Source organism: Esox lucius, chromosome 22, assembly GCF_011004845.1.
Source record: "Esox lucius isolate fEsoLuc1 chromosome 22, fEsoLuc1.pri, whole genome shotgun sequence".
Lineage (NCBI taxonomy): Eukaryota > Metazoa > Chordata > Actinopteri > Esociformes > Esocidae > Esox > Esox lucius.
Window position 1 is genome coordinate 9626729 of NC_047590.1, and position 19016 is coordinate 9645744.

A 19016-nucleotide genomic window follows, 5' to 3' on the forward strand; every position below is an offset into this window, starting at 1 on the left:
GAGTTTCAATGAGAAGGAATTTCATTCTGTTTAACGCACTTATCAGTCCTGCCGAAGACATTTTTGTTTTTGTACTTTTCTTCTTTCTCAATAATAAATCACAAGGGAAAATACGTATTTATTCCATGCTTGCAATAATGATTAATCAAGTGGTGTTCATAACACCGCTTGATGAATGATGGCTGTGGATCTCCCGGTGATGTTTCCTACTGGGGGCAGTGATACCTAGCCAGGACTATTATCAGCAGGAAGGAACCTAGATATACAGACCCACATGTGACAGATCTCTCACTTTCTATCTACATTTCTCTGTATTGCTCTTTCACTCTTTCCCTGTATCACTTCATCTCCGTTTGTCTGCTCCCTTCCACCCATATTATTTCTTGTCTTTCTGTCTCCCTTCTCTATCTTTCTGTTACTTTTTCTCTCTCCATTTCTTTCTCCTTCCTTCCTTCCTCACTCATCTCTATCTTTTTCTGTCCCTCTCTCTCACTTTCTCAATCTATCTCAATTCTGTCTCATCCCCCTTGTCGTTCTATCAGTCTTCCTACTGATAGGTTGAATGTTGTTCCTGACAGGAGTGAGGGGGAGGAAGGTGATGACTGTGGTGTAAATGACTTCTTCAGCACCGTCAGGAGTGTATTTCTGACGGCTGGACAGACGGATACAATCAACATGCTCTACCTGCCTTTCCGCCCGGGGACAAGACACTGCTCCGTCTTGCTAGTCAACCAACAGGTGTGAAGATATGTGTGTGTGTGTTTGTGTAAATGCATATGTTTGCGTGTGTGTATATGTATTTGTGTGTGTGTGTGTAAATGTCTGTGTATGTGCATGTGTTGTGTTTTATGTGTTCCTTTCAAGTGCTGAGTGAATTAATTATCACATCCTTTATATGTGTAGAGGGCAGAAATCCATATGTGTGCGTGTATGTGTGTGTGTGTGTGTGTGTGTGTGTGTGCGTGTGTGTGTGTTTTTGTTTGTGCAGGTTGGTGAGCTGGTGTATCTAGTAAAGGGGACAGCAGATCTCCCTCTTCCCTCTCCACTAACCATGAAGCCCAGTCCTCATATAGTTCACATGAACAGCGCCACCTCTGGTGAGCACCTGTACTGCACCCCTCCATACTGGCACGAATATTCAGCCTCAAATAATTGCTAAAAATTATAATGACATACTTTTTTATTGTAGTGCTTTTCTTAATCCATATACACTCTAAAAGGAAACAGTAATTGGGGGATCCTTTATAATTTGTGGGTTCTTCACAATGAAATTGTGAAGAATTTCAAGGGAAAATGTTCATCTGCATTTAAATAACTTTTTACTGAACTATTTCAAGAACTTCCCTCCTCAAAAAAATTACTCCATAAAAATGACTAACCATTAAAAAGGGGACCCCCGACAGTTTCAATTTGAAGAAGCCCTAAAATATCCTCGGAGTTAATGTTGTTTTCAGAGTTTGCTGTTATCCCCCCCGCAGTCATCGTGTCAGAGCTGTCTGATGACACACAGCAATATGTTGTGTGTGCGTGTTCTCACGCATGTGCGTGTGTGTTTGTACATCTACGCCGCGTGTGTGTGTGTCTGTGTTTGTGTGTGTGTGTGTGTGCTAGGCGGAGCTCAACCGCTGCCGCGGGTCAGCTTGCGTTGTGGCATGGGCAGCACCCTGGACGAGGTGGTGTGTGTCCCGCTGGTCAACGGGCTGTGGGAGCGGGCGCTGGCCACCGTGGGGGAGCAGAGACGCAGCCTGACACACACACTGGACAGCAGCAGCATTAGGGCCGGGGTGGCGACCGTCGCGCTCCCAGCCTCGCAGGTAACAGCCACACACACACACACACGCAGACACACACGTGCACGCACACACACACACACACACACACACACAGACAAACACCCATACACACACATTAGACAGCAGCAGCACTGAGAGAATTCTGTGGCGTCGGCGGAAACCTGATGTAGAAAACTCAGTGAGCTATTTTGTAGGCAGATCATGCTACAATAGGTTGAAAGACCTCTATAGTAGACACACACACACTCTCACACACACACACCCCTGGCTCAGTCTGTCAGGTGTGGCTCCTCCCTGCTCCTCAGCTGCCTAAGTCCCTGTCTGTCTCTGTCTGTTTCACTTTTCTGAATTTTGTCTTCTGTCTATGTTGTGTTCTGTCGTGTTTAATCTCTCCTTCCCACTCCCTCTTTCTGAAATGTCTCTCCTCTCTTGTGTCGTGTTTAATCTCTCCTTCCTACTCCCTCTTTCTGAAATCTCTCTCTTTTCTTCTGTCTATCATTCTCAGACACATACCCCTTCATGAACTGCCACCTTAACGTGGTGGAGGGGTTTGAGTACCCGAGTGACCCTAGGAGCTATGTTGTCTGGGGCTATAAGCCCCTGGTAGGGTCTCCCAAGGCAAACAGTTCCTAGGCGACGGGTCAGACTAAGAGCGGTTCAAAACCCTTTAATGATGAAAAACATTTTGAGGACCGTGACGTCACCCGGTATGGCGCAGCCGGGGTCCCACCCTGGAGCCAGGCCCGGGGTTGGGGCTCGTATGCGAGCGCCTGGTGGCCGGGCTCAGCCCAAAGGAGCGACGTGGGGCCGCCTTCCCGTGGGCTCACCACCTGCAGGAGGGACCATAAGGGGTTGGTGCGTAGAGGATCGGGCGGCAGTCAAAGGCGGGGGCCTCGACAGCCCGATCCCTGGACACGGAAAGTAGCTCTAGGGACGTGGAACGTCACCTTGCTGGCGGGGAAGGAGCCTGAGATCGTGCGTGAGGTTGAGAGGTTCTGACTAGAGATAGTCTGGATCTCCTCTACGCACAGCTTGGGCTCTGGAACCACACTCCTTGAGAGAGGATGGACTCTTCACCACTCTGGAGTTGCCCATGGTGAGAGGCGGCGGGCTGGTGTGGGTTTGCTCATAGCTCCCCAGCTCTGCCACCATGTGTTGGAGTTTACCCCGGTGAACGAGAGGGTCATTTCCCTGCGCCTACGGGTCGGGGATAGGTCTCTCACTGTTGTTTGTGCCTACGGGCCGAACGGCAGTGCAGAGTACCCGACCTTCTTGGAGTCTCTGGGACGGGTGCTGGAAAGTGCTCCGACTGGGGACTCCATCGTTCTACTGGGGGACTTCAACGCCCAAGTGGGCAATGACAGTGACACCTGGAGGAGCGTGATTGGGAGGAACGGCCCCCCTGATTTGAACCTGAGCGGTGTTCAGTTATTGGACTTCTGTGCTAGTCACAGTTTGTCCATAACGAACACCATGTTCAAGCATAAGGGTGTCCATCAGAGCACATGGCACTAGGCCGCAGGTCGATGATCGACGTTGTTGTCGTTTCATCTGACCTGCGGCCGTATGTCTTGGACACTCAGGTAAAGAGAGGGGCGGAGCTGTCAACTGATCACCACCTGGTGGTGAGTTGGATCCGATGGCGGGGCTGGAAGCTGGACAGACTCTGCAGACCCAAGCGTACTGTAAGGGTCTGCTGGGAACGTCTGGCCGAGTCTCCTGTCAGAGAGATCTTTAACTCCCACCTCCGGCAGAGATTCGACTGGATCCCGAGGGAGGCTGGAGATATTGAGTCCGAGTGGACCATGTTCTCCACCTCCATTGTCGAAGCGGCCCCTCAGAGTTGTGGCCGTAAGGTCTCCGGTGCCTGTCGAGGCGGCAATCCCTGAATCCGGTGGTGGACACCGGAAGTAAGGGATGCGTCAAGCTGAATAAGGAATCCTATCAGGCCTGGTTGGCTTGTGGGACTCCTGAGGCAGCTGACGGGTACCGGCAGGCCAAGCGGACTGCAACCCGGGTGGTTGTGTAGGCAAAAACTCGGGCCTGGGAGGATTTCGGTGAAGCAATGGAGAAGGACTATCGGCTGGCCTCGAAGAGATTCTGGCAAACTGTCCGGTGCCTCAGGAGAGGGAAACAGTGCCCTACCAACGCTGTTTACAGTGGCGGTGGGCAGCTGTTGACCTCAACTGGGGATGTTGTTGGGCGGTGGAAAGAGTACTTCGAAGATCTCCTCAATCCCGCCGTCACGTCTTCCATTGAGGAAGCAGAGGCTGAGGGAACCGAGGTGGACTCGTCCATCACCCGGGCTGAAGTCACTGAGGTAGTCAAGAAACTCCTCGGGGGGCAAGGCACCGGGGGTGGATGAGATCCGCACCGGAGTACCTCAAGTCTCTGGGTGTTGTGGGGCTGTCTTGGTTGACATGCCTCTGCAGCATCGCGTGGCGGTTGGGGACAGTGCCTCTAGGATGGCAGACCGGGGTGGTGGTCCCTCTTTTTAAGAAGGGGGACCGGAGGGTGTGTTCCAACTACAGGGGGATCACACTTCTCAGCCTCCCCGGGAAAGTCTATGCCAGGGTACTGGAGAGGAGAATACGGACGATAGTAGAACCTCGGATTCAGGAGGAACAGTGTGGTTTTCGTCCGGGCCGTGGAACACTGGACCAGCTCTATACCCTCTACAGGCTGATGGAGGGTTCATGGGAGTTTGCCCAACCAATCCACATGTGTTTTGTGGATTTGGAGAAGGCATTCGACTGTCCTGTGGAGGGTGCTTCGGGAGTATGGGGTCCTGGGTCCTTTGCTAAGGGCTGTCAGGTCCCTGTACGACCGAAGCAGGAGCTTGGTTTGCATTGCCGGCAGTATGTCAGACTTGTTCCCGGTGCATGTTGGACTCCGGCAGGGCTGCCCTTTGTCGCCGGTTCTGTTCGTAATTTTTCCGGACAGAATTTCTAGACGCAACCAGGGGCCGGAGGGTGTCAGGTTTGGGGACCACGCGATTTCGTCTCTGCTCTTTGCGGATAATGTTGTCGTGTTGGCCCCTTCAAACCAGGACCTTCAGCATGCACTGGGATGGTTTGCAGCCGAGTGTGAAGCGGTTGGGATGAAAATCCGTACCTCCAAATCCGAGGCCATGGTCCTCAGTCGGAAAAGGGTGACTTGCCCACTTCAGGTTGGTGGAGAGTTCTTGCCTCAAGAGCAGGAGTTTAAGTATCTAGGGGTCTTGTTCACGAGTGAGGGAAGGATGGAACGGGAGATTGACAGACGGATCAGTGCAGCTTCTGCAGTGATGCGGTCGATGTATCGGTCTGTCGTGGTGAAGAAAGAGCTGAGCCGCAAGGCGAAGCTCTCGATTTACCGGTCAATCTACGTTCTTACTCTCACCTATGTTCATGAGCTTTGGGTCAAGACCGAAAGGACAAGATCCCGGATACAGGTGGCCGAAATGAGCTTTCTCCGCAGGGTGGCTGGGCGATCCCTTAGAGATAGGGTGAGAAGCTCGGTCACCTGGGAGGAGCTCAGAGTAGAGCCGCTGCTCCTCCACATCGAGAGGGGTCAGCTGAGGTGGTTTGGGCATCTGTTCCGGATGCCTCCTGAACGCCTTCCCGGGGAAGTGTTCCGGACCCGTCCCACCCTCATCCCTCTCTCTCGCTTTCCTTCACCCTCATCCCTCTCTCTCTCTATCCTTCACCCTCATCCCTCTCTCTCGCTTTCCTTCACCCTCATCCCTCTGTCTCTCTCGCATTCCTTCACCCTCATCCCCCTCTCTCTCTCTATCCTTCACCCTCATCCCTCTCTCTCGCTTTCCTTCACTCTCATCCCTCTCTCTCTCTATCCTTCACCCTCATCCCTCTCTCTATCCTTCACCCTCATCCCTCTCTCTCGCTTTCCTTCACCCTCATCCCTGTCTTTCTTTACTTCACCCTCAACCGTTTCTCATTCCTTCACTCTCGTCACAACACAGTGTATTTGTGACAGGTGATGAAGTGTTATTTACTTGATATTTCTACTGACCCACAATCAAACAATCTGTCCTCTTAGGCAACCATGTGGGTGTCCGATTTCAATCACCAGTCTAACAAAGCAGATACTGTATTTTAATGTTTTTCTTTGATTTACAAAGGTTAAGCTAAAGTGAAGTATTTTTCCAGTGTTGACAGCCTTCAACCTTTTTATCTGTTTAAATGTCCTCCGTGGGGGCCAGATCATCTGTGGTGACATAAATGTTGTGTCCATCTGACTCTTGACGTCTCTCTGTCTCTCTCTCTCTCTGTCTGTCTGTCTGTCCTTTAGGCCCTCCACGTCCATGGTCCAGCCCAGTCACAGGTGGTGGAATACAGTGTGGAAGTGTCTCTACCGGAACACTTTCTGGTGCCTGACACCGTCTCAGTGCCTGTGGCTGGAGATGCACGAGTCACACAGGAAAACACCGCAGGTACAAAGATACACATACACACACACACACACACACACACACAGAGAAACACATGTGCATGCACACACACACACACACACTCCTGTCTCCTGTACGTCCAGAATCTGAGGTGGTGCTAATGCCTCTGAGGTTCCACGGCCGCGAGCCCGGACGGTTCTTGTGCCAGCTGGTTCTGCGTTCGTGGCGTGACATCAGGGTCCACCTCTTGGAAGCCGTGGTTACAGGCGAGGAGGGCCACTTCCAGCTCGAGTTCACCACACCCACTCATCTATCCGTCACTCAGGATATCCCTCTGGTAGGTCGCGCATAAGTAGGAGGAGTCGGCAACTGTTAAAGAGTTGTGTGTGTGTGTGTGTCACTCCATCTGTGTGTGTGTGTGTTTGTGTGTTCTCATTTATTTTTTTATATGATTTTATTAACATTTATAGACACAAGACCACAACTGGAAATGATCCATAAAAACATCCAAAATATACATTTCAACAAATATAGACAAGTCTCTAAATGAACCGTGAATGCATCAATTAACAAACAATAATATAATAACAATTAACAACAACAAGTTCACATAGTTTCTAACCCTTTTATGACTTTTTCCCAACCCGCATTAAATTGTTACATTTTATTCTCTCCATTGCAAGATTTTTCTCTCCATTTAAAAATGACAATAGAAGGTTCTTCCACTCTCTCAGAGATGGTGCATGTGTTGTTCTTCTCCTCTCCAGACCAATGAGAGCAGCCAGGACTGGCGTGTGCGTGGAGTGGTTAGGGGGCAGGACTTCTACGGCCCTCCAGTGGTGTATATCCAGGCTGGACAGAAAGTCTGTTACCCACTCACCTTCAGGCCCACCACACAGAGCACTGTTATTGTAAAACCCCACTCTCTTCCTCCCTGTATGTCTTTTCCTTCACCGCCTCCTCCTCATACTCCTTTGCATGCAGTTGCTCCTTCTCCTACTCATCCTGTTCCTTCTTCTCCCTCTTCACCTCCTTTTCCTCCTTCACTCATCTCCTGCTTTTCCTGCTCCCCTGGCTTCTTTATCTTTCCTCTTTCCTATTGTACTCTCTGCCCCTTCAAGGGGGAGAGGAAATGTCAATCATTACAGCATAAAATACATTTGAATAGTTTGTTGCATGATAGCACCCCGGAGAATGAGCACGGAGGAATGCTTCTGGCTAGTTTTACCTCCACTATCCGTTTGTCGTGGGTTCAATTCCCACAGGTGTTTTGTACTTACTAATATGCACTTGCCTTGTATAAAAGTGTCTGCTAAGTGCCATATATAAAACTCATAACAGCCCCCTTCATTGTGAACTTCAATTAAATGTACTTTTCCTGTCAGCTTTCTGTTTTTAGCTCATTGAGTCCAGGTAATGAGTGATGAATCACTGGACATTTTTATTTCATACGAGAGAGCCCCAGCTCTGTGTATTTTCTGTTAGTTACCCAGCAACTGACAGACCACATCATTACAGAGAAGCTGCACCTGTCCAGTAGTTTTGTTCCCTGACTGGATTGATCCATGACACAGCATTTTATCATGAGAGGCTAGTGATTACACTTTCCATCTGTCCCTCTTTCTGTCTGTTTCAATCTGTCTGTCATTTTCTCTCTGTCTCTCTCTCTGTATGTCTGCAGGACTCGATAAGCCCAGTTTACAACGGCCTCTTTTTGTTTCTGTACCCCTGCAGACTGTAAAAATCTGTAATTTAATGGGTCTGTCTCATCACCATGTGTGTCTGTGTGTCTGTGTGTCTGTCTGTCTGTGTGTATGTCCGTCTGTGTGTGTGTTTGTGTGTCTATGCGTGTGTTTGTCTGCCTCTCTGTGTTTTTTGTCTGACCTTGCAGCTGGGTACGTGCCTTCATGTGCATCTTTGTGTCTCAGTATTTACTGTTTGTTTGTGTGTTTCCCTGTGTGTGTGTGTGTGTGTGTGTGTTTCAGGGCCAATTGTCCTTGCTGAATGACACGGAGGGTACGGAGCACAGCTTCACCCTGAGAGGTGTTGGCTTGCGCCCCCTCCCCCTGGACAACATGGTGCTCCACTGTCCCGTGGGTCAGGTGACCCAGAGCACCCTGCAGGTCCCCAACTACACCAGACACCCCCTCAACTGTCAGGTGGATAAACACACTGTCAGACACACAACACACACCTGCAAACACACACGTTAATGAGTGCTTGTTTTTTTGCACTCACACACACACACACACACACACACACACAGACGCTTGTTTCACTGTACTCATATACACACAGACATGCAAAAGGTACACCCCCACACACACACACACACAGACATGCAGAGGACACGAGCACACACACTTGTTTTACTGGACTCACACACACACACACACACACACACAATGATGTATGTCCTTGTGTTTCTTGACGTAGGTGGTCTCAGACCTCTCTATTGTCAGTGGACCGCCCACTGTAGACATCCAATCAGGTAACAGCGTCCCGTACACCCTCTCTGTGTCGCCATGGAAGCGAGGAACGCACACAGGTACTTTAAGCTCTGTCCTTTACTTCTGTCCTCTTCTGTCTTCTCGGTCTTTTTCTCTCACTTCTTCTCTCCCTTCTCTCCGTCTTCCCCCTCCCTCTCAGGGTTTTTGCGAGTGTTCATCCCGGTAATAAAGTGAATGTCAAGGAGGACAGCGGCGTATTATTTTCTCTTCCGCTGTGTGTCTGCCCAGGGTCAGTGTCGTTCGTTGCAGTGGAGCGTGAGGGGGGGAAGGAGGATGAATGCAGGCCCTATGAGGTGTGGTATTCATTGGAGATCATATGTGACCCTCCTTCACCTTTAAAGGTGCTGGCCGTGCAGTGTGCTGTTCAGGTATGAGCTAAATATTATTACAACTCCAGTGTCTTTGAAACATGCCTCACTTGCTCAGGTGCTGGACAGAAACCGTCATTTAAAGGGAACGATGAGGAAAGTGAAGACCAACACGGGTATTTTCATTAACTGTTAACCGTTTTGATCAAGGACAGAATGAGAGATTTCTCACCTCGGCGCCTCTGGGATTGACCTTAAAAAAAAAAAAGTGTCTTTGTTTCACCTTTTGTCTGTGTTATTGTCAATCAGAGATCTGTTGCTGTGGAGATCCCCCTGAGTAACCCAGAGGCGGAGCCTCTTGAGTTGGAGGTCTGTCTGGAGGGCGAGGACCTGAGGGGAGACAACCGGGTGTGTGTCCCTCCTCGGAGCAGTCTAACCTACACAGCCTCCTTCTCCCCAGGGGTGGTAGGGACGACGACAGGAAGGTAAGACACACTCACACACTATTACTGTTTACGTACGTGCTTCAGTAGTTGTGTTTTATGATCCTGTTTTACAACATCAACAGTTCTATGGAAAATTCCTGCTCCTATAAGATATTCATTGGCCTTAAATAAACCATATGCATAAACGAAACCAGTGTGTGTGTGTGTGTGTGTGTGTGTGTGTTCTCTGTCAGTGTAATCTTCCAGTCAGAGCTGGTGGGAGAGTTCTGGTACCGGCTTGATCTCCTGGCCGAACCACCTCCTCTGACCACCCTGCCCGAGAGCAGCTGTGAACTGGGGAAGTATGTCACCCAGTCAGTCACCCAGTCAGTCACCCAGTCAGTCACCCAGTCAGTCACCCAGTCAGTCACCCAGTCAGTCACCCAGTCAGTCACTCAGTCAGTCACCCAGTCAGTCACCCAGTCAGTCACCCAGTCAGTCACCCAGTCAGTCACCCAGTCAGTCACCCAGTCAGTCACCCAGTCAGTCACCCAGTCAGTCTCCCAGTCAGTCACTCAGTCACTCTCTCATTTAGTCTGTCAGTCACTCTGTCATTCTCCCCCTGTGTGACCTCCCCAGGTGGACCAGGCTATACATCCCGCTGGTCAACCCCACAGACCAGACACTGGAACTGGGCACGGTCAACAGCAACCCCCAACACTTCACTCTTGAACTAGACGCCAGCCGACCTGTTAGTATACACTCACACACAGTGTTGCCCTTTGTCTTCAGTTTATTATCGTAGTTTACCTATCGTCATCTTTCCAACATATTGTGTAAATGATGTCAGCACTTTTATCTCTCCCTGTCTCTCTTTCTTGTTTTGCCACAGATAAATTCTCAGGACAGTATTGGGTTGCCTAGGATTTTGTAAATTAACTCGGATTGCTTCCTTAAAAGAGCTTTTTTATGTTTATTATCCAATTTACACCTGTTTTCTTTTACCAGGGACACTCCAGTAAATCTTATATAACTTCCAAGGAAATTATTCATCTTTACAATATGCCTTAGCCACCGTGGAAATTAGACCACAATTTCTACCAGCTGTAGCGGTGTGGAGGACAAAGAGGGCCTACGCAAAGGTGCTGGGAAGCCCTTGGGCATTTATTATAAATCTAAACACAAACTACAAAAACGGGAAAACGAAAACACCCCCAAAGATCAAGGGGTCAATGAGGTCAGCTGGAGCACAGGCCTCGAAGAGGGCAGCGGCATTCTGGGCAGTCGGCTAAGTCTGCTTCACCTTCTGGAACATAGAGAACAAAAACCACAGTCAGCATTTCCAGACTCTCCTCGACATACCTGTCTGAGTCCCTTTTATCCTTGCCCTGACGAGTCCTGATGGACTCCAGGCCTGGCTTGTCAGGGCTCCTTGTTTGGGCTGCATTCAGCATCACCACTGTTCTCATGTGAGGAGCCCTGTGGGTACAGTGGCACAACACTGAAGCTCCACTATGGTGCCCCCCATGCCACATAGCTTTGAGCTCCATCCCTGGTCTTATGTTTTAGTAACCACTCTGAGACCTTTCCTAATTGTGAAGTGTGTGTTTCTGTCTATATATATCTTTCCAGCTCATTGTAGGACCACACTCCTCCACCCAAGTTCCTGTCCGTTTCAGCCCGTCAACCATCGGTGCAGGAAACCACATGGCCCGAGTCTCCTTCACTTGTTCTCAGGTACACTAACCTGTACATTAACCTGTCTAAACTACCAGACCTCAGGTACATTAACCTGTTTAAACTACCAGACCACCTGTACATTAACCTGTCTAAACTACCAGACCACCTGTACATTAACCTGTCTAAACTACCAGACCTCAGGTACATTAACCTGTTTAAACTACCAGACCACCTGTACATTAACCTGTCTAAACTACCAGACCACCTGTACATTAACCTGTCTAAACTACCAGACCTCAGGTACATTAACCTGTTTAAACTACCAGACCACCTGTACATTAACCTGTCTAAACTACCAGACCACCTGTACATTAACCTGTCTAAACTACCAGACCACCTGTACATTAACCTGTCTAAACTACCAGACCACCTGTACATTAACCTGTCTAAACTACCAGACCACCTGTACACTAACCTGTCTAAACTACCAGACTTCAGGTACATTAACCTGTCTAAACTACCAAACCTCATATACACTAACCTGTCTAAACTACCAGACTTCAGGTACATTAACCTGTCTAAACTACCAAACCTCATATACACTAACCTGTCTAAACTACCAGACTTCAGGTACATTAACCTGTCTAAACTACCAGACCTCATATACACTAACCTGTCTAAACTACCAGACCACCTGTACATTAACCTGTCTAAACTACCAAACCTCAGGTACATTAACCTGTCTAAACCACCAAACCTCATATACACTAACCTGTCTAAACTACCAGACTTCAGGTACATTAACCTGTCTAAACTACCAGACCTCATATACACTAACCTGTCTAAACTACCAGACCTCAGGTACATTAACCTGTCTAAACTACCAGACCTCATATACACTAACCTGTCTAAACTACCAGACCACCTGTACATTAACCTGTCTAAACTACCAGACCACCTGTACATTAACCTGTCAAAACTACCAGACCTCATGTACATTAACCTGTCTAAACTACCAGACCTCAGGTACATTAACCTGTCTAAACTACCAGACCTCATGTACATTAACCTGTCTAAACTACCAGACCACCTGTACATTAACCTGTCTAAACTACCAGACCACCTGTACATTAACCTGTCTAAACTACCAATCCTCAGGTACATTAACCTGTCTAAACTACCAAACCTCATATACACTAACCTGTCTAAACTACCAGACCTCAGGTACATTAACCTGTCTAAACTACCAGACCTCATATACACTAACCTGTCTAAACTACCAGACCACCTGTACATTAACCTGTCTAAACTACCAGACCACCTGTACATTAACCTGTCAAAACTACCAGACCTCATGTACATTAACCTGTCTAAACTACCAGACCTCAGGTACATTAACCTGTTTAAACTACCAGACCTCATGTACATTAACCTGTCTAAACTACCAGACCACCTGTACATTAACCTGTCTAAACTACCAGACCACCTGTACATTAACCTGTCTAAACTACCAATCCTCAGGTACATTAACCTGTCTAAACTACCAAACCTCATATACACTAACCTGTCTAAACTACCAGACTTCAGGTACATTAACCTGTCTAAACTACCAGACCTCATATACACTAACCTGTCTAAACTACCAGGCCTCCTGTACACTAACCTGTCTAAACTGCCAGACCTCAGGTACACTAACCTGTCTAAACTAACCGTGAACTTGCTGACCTCCGGTTGGTAGGAGACTGAGGACAACATCAATGGGACTGTCCATTTATTCGGATGTTCATCACAGTCCACCTACATGTTGCCACTGCCCATTGTGCTGAAACCTCCGACAGCTTTTATTTCCTCACAAGTTCCATGTGGCTCCATCTTTCCATTGCAGCGTATTCCTTTCACCTCGCCTTTTCCCCAATTTCATGGTATCCAATTTCTAACTATGACCTTGGCTCCCACAATACCACAATGGGCTCCCGTCTCCCGGGGGTTCCGGTGCAGTAACGATGGTGTGTCCCCTTCGTGTCAGTTGGAGCAGTGGAGCTTCCAGATGTGTGGTCGAGGCCTGGCTCCTGGACGGATGGAGGCCCTCTCTGTGGCCTCCCCTGTGGGCTCTCAGTCCTCCATCATCATCCACTTCCAGAACCCTACTGATCAGGCCGTCCTACTGAACATCTCCCTTACGGGTAACATAGCTTTACATTCCCTTGTATTTCGTTTAGGGGTGTGTATTAAATAGGGTTTTGTAGACACTGTTATCCACAGTGACTTGCATGATCAGTTAGGAGGACGTGCATGAGGGCACAACCGCAGACGTCTCACCTTGACTGGTCAAGGATTTGAATCAACGCTCTAAGCACTAGGCCAGGGGTGTTTCGACTCTTACCCCATGACGCCTGGAACCTGCAGGTTTTCTGTTCTACCTCATCTCAAATTGCACCCACCTGTGTCAGAAACACATGTACCTTTCTAGCCCTGTTGATGTATTTCTCATGTCGGTTATGAGCTCAATAATATTTCAATGTTTTGATCCTTCTATTAGACATAGAGCCAGGTCAGAACAGCTTGAGCCAATCTTTCATATGTGACAAGAAAGTCTTCTGCATCCCGCTCAAACAAACACAAGGTCAGTCCTTCCATAACACTGAGGCCTGTGTTTACGTGGTTCTGTCTGAATGGCAGAGTGTTTCAGAGATGGCTCATTACCTCTAGGCTGGAGTCAGCCATTCATTTTTGTAATTGTTGTGGTGTTTTAACAGACTGTAATGGCTGTGTTATAACAGCATGTCGTGGTGGTGTTATAACAGCATGTCATGGTGATGTTATAACAGCCTGTCATGGTGGTGTTAAACAGACTGTAATGGTGGTGTTATAACAGCCTGTCATGGTGGTGTTAAACAGACTGTAATGGTGGTGTTATAACAGCCTGTCATGGTGGTGTTATAACAGCCTGTCATGGTGGTGTTATAACAGCCTGTCATGGTGGTGTTATAACAGACTGTAATGTTGGTTGGCACCTCAACTGTTCTACTTCTTGAGCTCCTGTTCCTCTTATCCTGTTCGTATTAGCTCAAATGTATTTTTATAGCTTCTGTATGTTAACTGTACAAGTACCCAAAATAAACAATTTCAGTCCCAGTCAAGGAGTGTCTACTGGCATTACGCTACTTTAAGTTCGCTCATCCGTCCAGTCCTCCATGTTGGCCCCAGGTGTGCAGGTGTCTGCTGGGGACAGTTTGGAGATCCCTGTGGTCTTTGCCCCAGACTCCATGCAACTGCATCAAGCCTGGCTCATTGTCCAGCTGGAACCATTCTACAACCACCCCGACCTGAAAACACCACTCACCCCCACGCAGAGGGACGAGTCAGTACATTGTATTTGTGTGTGTGTGTGTGTGTGTGTGTGTGTGTGTGTGTGTGTGAGATTCGTTCAAGAAATCCGTTTGGTCTCAAGTAAACTACAAAACTCACAATGCAGTGGGTTTTGTAGTTAACTTTTTTCCAAAAGGACAACCCTCTACAACCCTCTTTGGCTAGGTAGCTAGAAAATGTTTTGACCCAAAATACTATACTCAATTTTAGCAGGTGAAATAGTTAAATAGTTTAAACAAACTGTAATGTCAGATTAATAAATTGAAGTTAAAAACATACCAGCTTAAATAAAGCAATAATGCAATAATGCTCTATTACTGAAGGGCTAGACAGATGGCAGCCTTCACTTATTTTCTCTGACTGCGCACAATGGCTGCATGTGGTTGGGTGGGTGAGTAAACTCATTGGAAGAGCCATGACCACAGCATGTTTTGTGAGTTCTAGGCACCTTCCACCACCTTGGGTGCTGTCATAAACCGACATGAGCATAAACCGACATGAGCATAAACCGACATGAGCATAAACCGACATGGGGTATAATTCCATCTTTATACAGGTGCGTGGTGGTAGAGGATGAGCAGATCCGTTCAGTTCGTTGGGTCTACCCTATCCATGGTATCCCAGAAGCCCCTCCAAAACGCCCTAATCCAGGTACATCAACCCTGTGTGTGTGGGGGGCAGGGGTTCTGCAGGGTTGGACTGGAACCAGAAATCTTTTCTGGCATTTCAAACATACTGGCCCACTCTTTTCTTGAGGCCCCCATTATTAGCCGATTTAAGGAACGTCTTGTGCCAAGAAGCCAAATGGAGGTGAGTTTACTGCTCTATTCTTGGTTTAATTTTCCCTCTCTCTCTCTCCTCCCCCCCATCCACCTGTCTTCCCCCTTCCTCCCTGGACCCAGCGGTGATAGAGTGTGAGGCTCGTAGTCGTGTGGAGGAGAGAGTGGAGGTTTTGTTGACTGGGTGTGTCCCAGGAAGCTTTGTTCCTGACACAGTCACACCTCACAGTAGCACCACTTTGGAAAGCTCCGGTGAGAAGTTATGCAAAAATCTTATTTTGCCCACAGCTGTCTTCCATCGCTGAACTCAGCTGACACAAAGTTAAAAACATTAACTTGCAGAGATACATTGTCTCCCATTAGGTATTCGACTTTTATTAGTTTTTGTCACTGAACAATGCGAAAGTAAAGGTGAAAAACAAAATAAGATTATTCTAAATTAATAACAAATACAAAACAGAAAATAATTAATGCATGAGTATTTACCTCCTTTGAAATGACACACCTCAACACAGTGTTGTCTTGGGGCACACACCTTCAACTGTGAGACCTTATATAGACAGGGCCTTTTCCATGTCTTGTCCAATTCATTGAATTTACCTCAGGTGGATTACAATCGAAGGGGGATGTAAATCGCAGTGATTTATCAGATTGAGAAAATATAGGGGCACATTTCTTATTTGCATTACAACTTTCTGTGGATGTCTTTCTGGATTTCCACAACCCAGTTTAGTAGGGAACTTGACACACAATAAACAAACAACTTTAAAAACAAAGTAAAAACATACAGTCACAAGGAAAATACCTTTACTTAAATGACTGGGGGTGGTCTATTTTGATATGGAGTATATTAGGAAACGGTGGGGTTTGGAGTCTCTATTTTTACAGAGCAAAATATAGAGTTTCACTGAGCAACTATTTTCTTTACAGCCGTTACTCACCGGATTATCTTTTCAAATAAACTGACAATGAGGATCTTTCAGGATATTATTTTGCTGCTGCAACAGCCAGAGTGACCCCCGCCTGCGATAAATAGGTTACGGAAGAGAACTAGCAAATTACAGCCCTAACTACTTTTCGGTTTTCTGCAACAGATGTAGTTTTCCATTCCTCAAAACGCTGGTGCCCAGCGTACTTCGGATGCAATCTTCTGATTGCGTCTTCTGATTGTTTTGGCCAATCAGAAGAACAACAGCACGACTGGTCTTCTACAAGCCACGCTACGAGGTCTTCATGATAGTGATGACAAACAGGCCAAGGCCCACGTACAGCATAGACTACTACACCATTAGGGAATATAGGCCTATGTCATATGTGGCATGGATTGCATTCTATGCAATTCTATTATTCTAATTCTATGATTAGACTGATGATATGTGTGCCCACATCCAAATAGCCCTACAAAGAAAGTCTAATCTACTTGTGTGTTCCGCGTTGTGGAGTGTGTGCTCATATGAGCCTGCGTGTGGTGTGTGTTTATGTAAGTGAGATGCATAATTTCTGGCTCAACAGAGCAGATCCAAGGTAACGTCAGCGGCTTACATTCCTCTGTGTTCATTACCATAAAACGATAACTCACGCTGAGTGAGGAACACCTGCTCTTTACTCCCCTCTGAGGATTTGTTTAATCTCCTACAACCACACAGCGCACTGTTGTTATGACCGAGTCCGAGTGAAGTGTGTGTGCGTGTGTGGGGACCAGAAATCTGGTTAGTTTTAGGTGTAGCCGTTAGAGTTCAAATTTAGTTATAATAGTTTGATTGCTGAGGTTAAGGCGAGGGTTAGGATTAGGTCTAAGTTCAGGCATCGGGTTTAGGTTTAACATAGCCATAAATGTTTTGAGGTAAGAATACTGAGGTTAGGGTTAGTTTAAGGCTACGATTTCAGTTAAGGGTTCAGAGGTAGGGAAACATTGGGAGTATTTTTTTCTGGGCCCAACAAAAAACAAGTGTGTGTGTGCGTGCGCGTGGGTGTGTGCGTGCGTGCGCGTGGGTGTGTGCGTGCGTGCGCATGTGCGCCTGTGAGGGTGAGTTTTCCGGTCCTTTATCAAAGCATGTGTGTGTGTGTAAACAGCCGGTTCCGGGTTGGCCCTGGAAGGTTTCTCGTGCGAGATGCGTTATAACAGCGACGCCGAGCGGAGCCAGCTGGACCACTGTGTCGCCCTGTCTCCACTGGACTGTCACAGAGACCCCCACTCTGGCCTCGCCTCCCTCAGCGTCAACCTCGTCTTCGCCCCCCACAAACCTGTCAGGTAACACGCACGTCTGGACGCGCGTTGCACAAACGCACCCGTCTCTATTAACCCACAGCTGAAGGCTTCGCTTGATTGTTTAGAGTCTCGGTAAAGTTCAAGGTCGGAATGGATTAGAAGAGATCGGAACTGGAACTGTCTTTGAAAACGAGGTGCAATTCACTGAGTTAAATGTACCCTTTCAAATTTCAAAAGACAGATTGGTCCAAAGCACCTGAAATAGTGTTACTCGTTGAATGACACATCTGGTTGTTTCGAGACAGACCCTTTATGTTTACTTAAACTTTACTTCAACACACACACACACAAAGGTTCTTGCTCCTCTCCACTCATCTCCTCTTCTTTCCTAGGTGTTCAGCTATGCTGACAGTCCAGTGTGTGACAGGTGGTCTCTGGACGTTTCCCATTAGCCTAGTGTCCACAGAGCCGCGGGTCCACGATGTTATCAACATTAAGGCTGCTGGGCTCCACAAGACCTCCTCAGTGGGTTTCAGGCTAACCAGCCAGACCAGGTAATGTCCTCCCTCTCTCATGTTTCCAGCTTCACTCTCTCTTTCTTTCTATCACTCTTTCTCTTTATATATCGCTGTCTTTCTCAGTCCTTCTCTCCAGGTGGGTTTGTGTCTCTTAATATTTCTAAACCCTATGCACGTGTATGATGTTTTTGTCCGTCTCTCTGTGTTTGTGTGTGTGTGTGTGTGTGTCAGGTACCCAGAGCCCTTCACAGCAGGGTTTCTGCCAGGCGGAGGGAGTGATTTCCAGGTGTGCCCCACCTCAGGGGAGCTCTTCCCAGTAGGATCAGAGGGTACCCTGATTACCATCTCCTTCACTCCCAGCATGTACAGCAGAAAACATAGTGCCGCACTTCTGGTGCAGGTATGTCTATTAAAATACTCACACATGTCGATTTTACCAATTTTGTGGGGACATTTGGGGGACAAAAATGTTGACATCTGGTCTTCACAAGTACAGTAATACTGTACGTCTTCTTGACAATAGTAAGCTCCAATACTGCTGTGTTTACCCTAATACTAGAAAATGATAGACAGCTCCTTGTCTCCTCCCCCAAGACAGCCAACATGCAGTGGACGTACGATGTGAGAGGGACCATGCCTACGGACACCCCGCCACGCTCTGCCTCCTCCAATGGAGTGAGCTTCTCCAGGGAGCCCCTGCCCGCTGATGTCCGCCAAAGGAACTTTGTGTCGCGGAACTTGCAGCTCCCTGCCATGGCTAACTCCTCCCCTTTCAAACACAGAGACTCCATCTCACAGATCAGATAGACAGACAGACAGACAGACAGACACACACACACACACACACCTTTCTCGTGTCATTGACATTATGAGGCAATCCTTATACTACACACCCCTATTTATATACACTCACGTACCATTATATTATCATAGAGGAGGATGAACTAATTAAATTAAAGTGCATGTATTTTAGCTCATTGTCATAGTCTCATTTGCTGTGACCTCAGCCCATCTGGACATAAAACACTCGCTTGG

General features: G+C 47.6%; 1 protein-coding gene across 1 annotated transcript in view; it reads left to right on the forward strand.

Moving 5' to 3' along the window:
- Nucleotides 1-18808, forward strand: part of LOC105022575 (cilia- and flagella-associated protein 47) — a 42535-nt gene extending 23727 nt beyond the window's left edge. Inside the window, exons 41-62 of the mRNA XM_034289695.1 lie at nt 579-738; nt 989-1097; nt 1612-1814; nt 6084-6225; nt 6327-6520; nt 6951-7094; nt 8169-8342; nt 8620-8731; nt 8922-9061; nt 9311-9486; nt 9681-9788; nt 10066-10177; nt 11059-11163; nt 13133-13289; nt 13646-13729; nt 14314-14467; nt 15032-15126; nt 15378-15506; nt 17328-17505; nt 17856-18017; nt 18213-18381; nt 18576-18808. Coding sequence (XP_034145586.1) covers nt 579-738; nt 989-1097; nt 1612-1814; nt 6084-6225; nt 6327-6520; nt 6951-7094; nt 8169-8342; nt 8620-8731; nt 8922-9061; nt 9311-9486; nt 9681-9788; nt 10066-10177; nt 11059-11163; nt 13133-13289; nt 13646-13729; nt 14314-14467; nt 15032-15126; nt 15378-15506; nt 17328-17505; nt 17856-18017; nt 18213-18381; nt 18576-18788 — 3220 coding nt within the window. The 3' untranslated portion in view covers nt 18789-18808. The remainder of the gene's footprint in view (nt 1-578; nt 739-988; nt 1098-1611; nt 1815-6083; nt 6226-6326; nt 6521-6950; nt 7095-8168; nt 8343-8619; nt 8732-8921; nt 9062-9310; nt 9487-9680; nt 9789-10065; nt 10178-11058; nt 11164-13132; nt 13290-13645; nt 13730-14313; nt 14468-15031; nt 15127-15377; nt 15507-17327; nt 17506-17855; nt 18018-18212; nt 18382-18575) is intronic.
- The last annotated feature ends 208 nt before the right edge of the window (nt 18809-19016 follow it).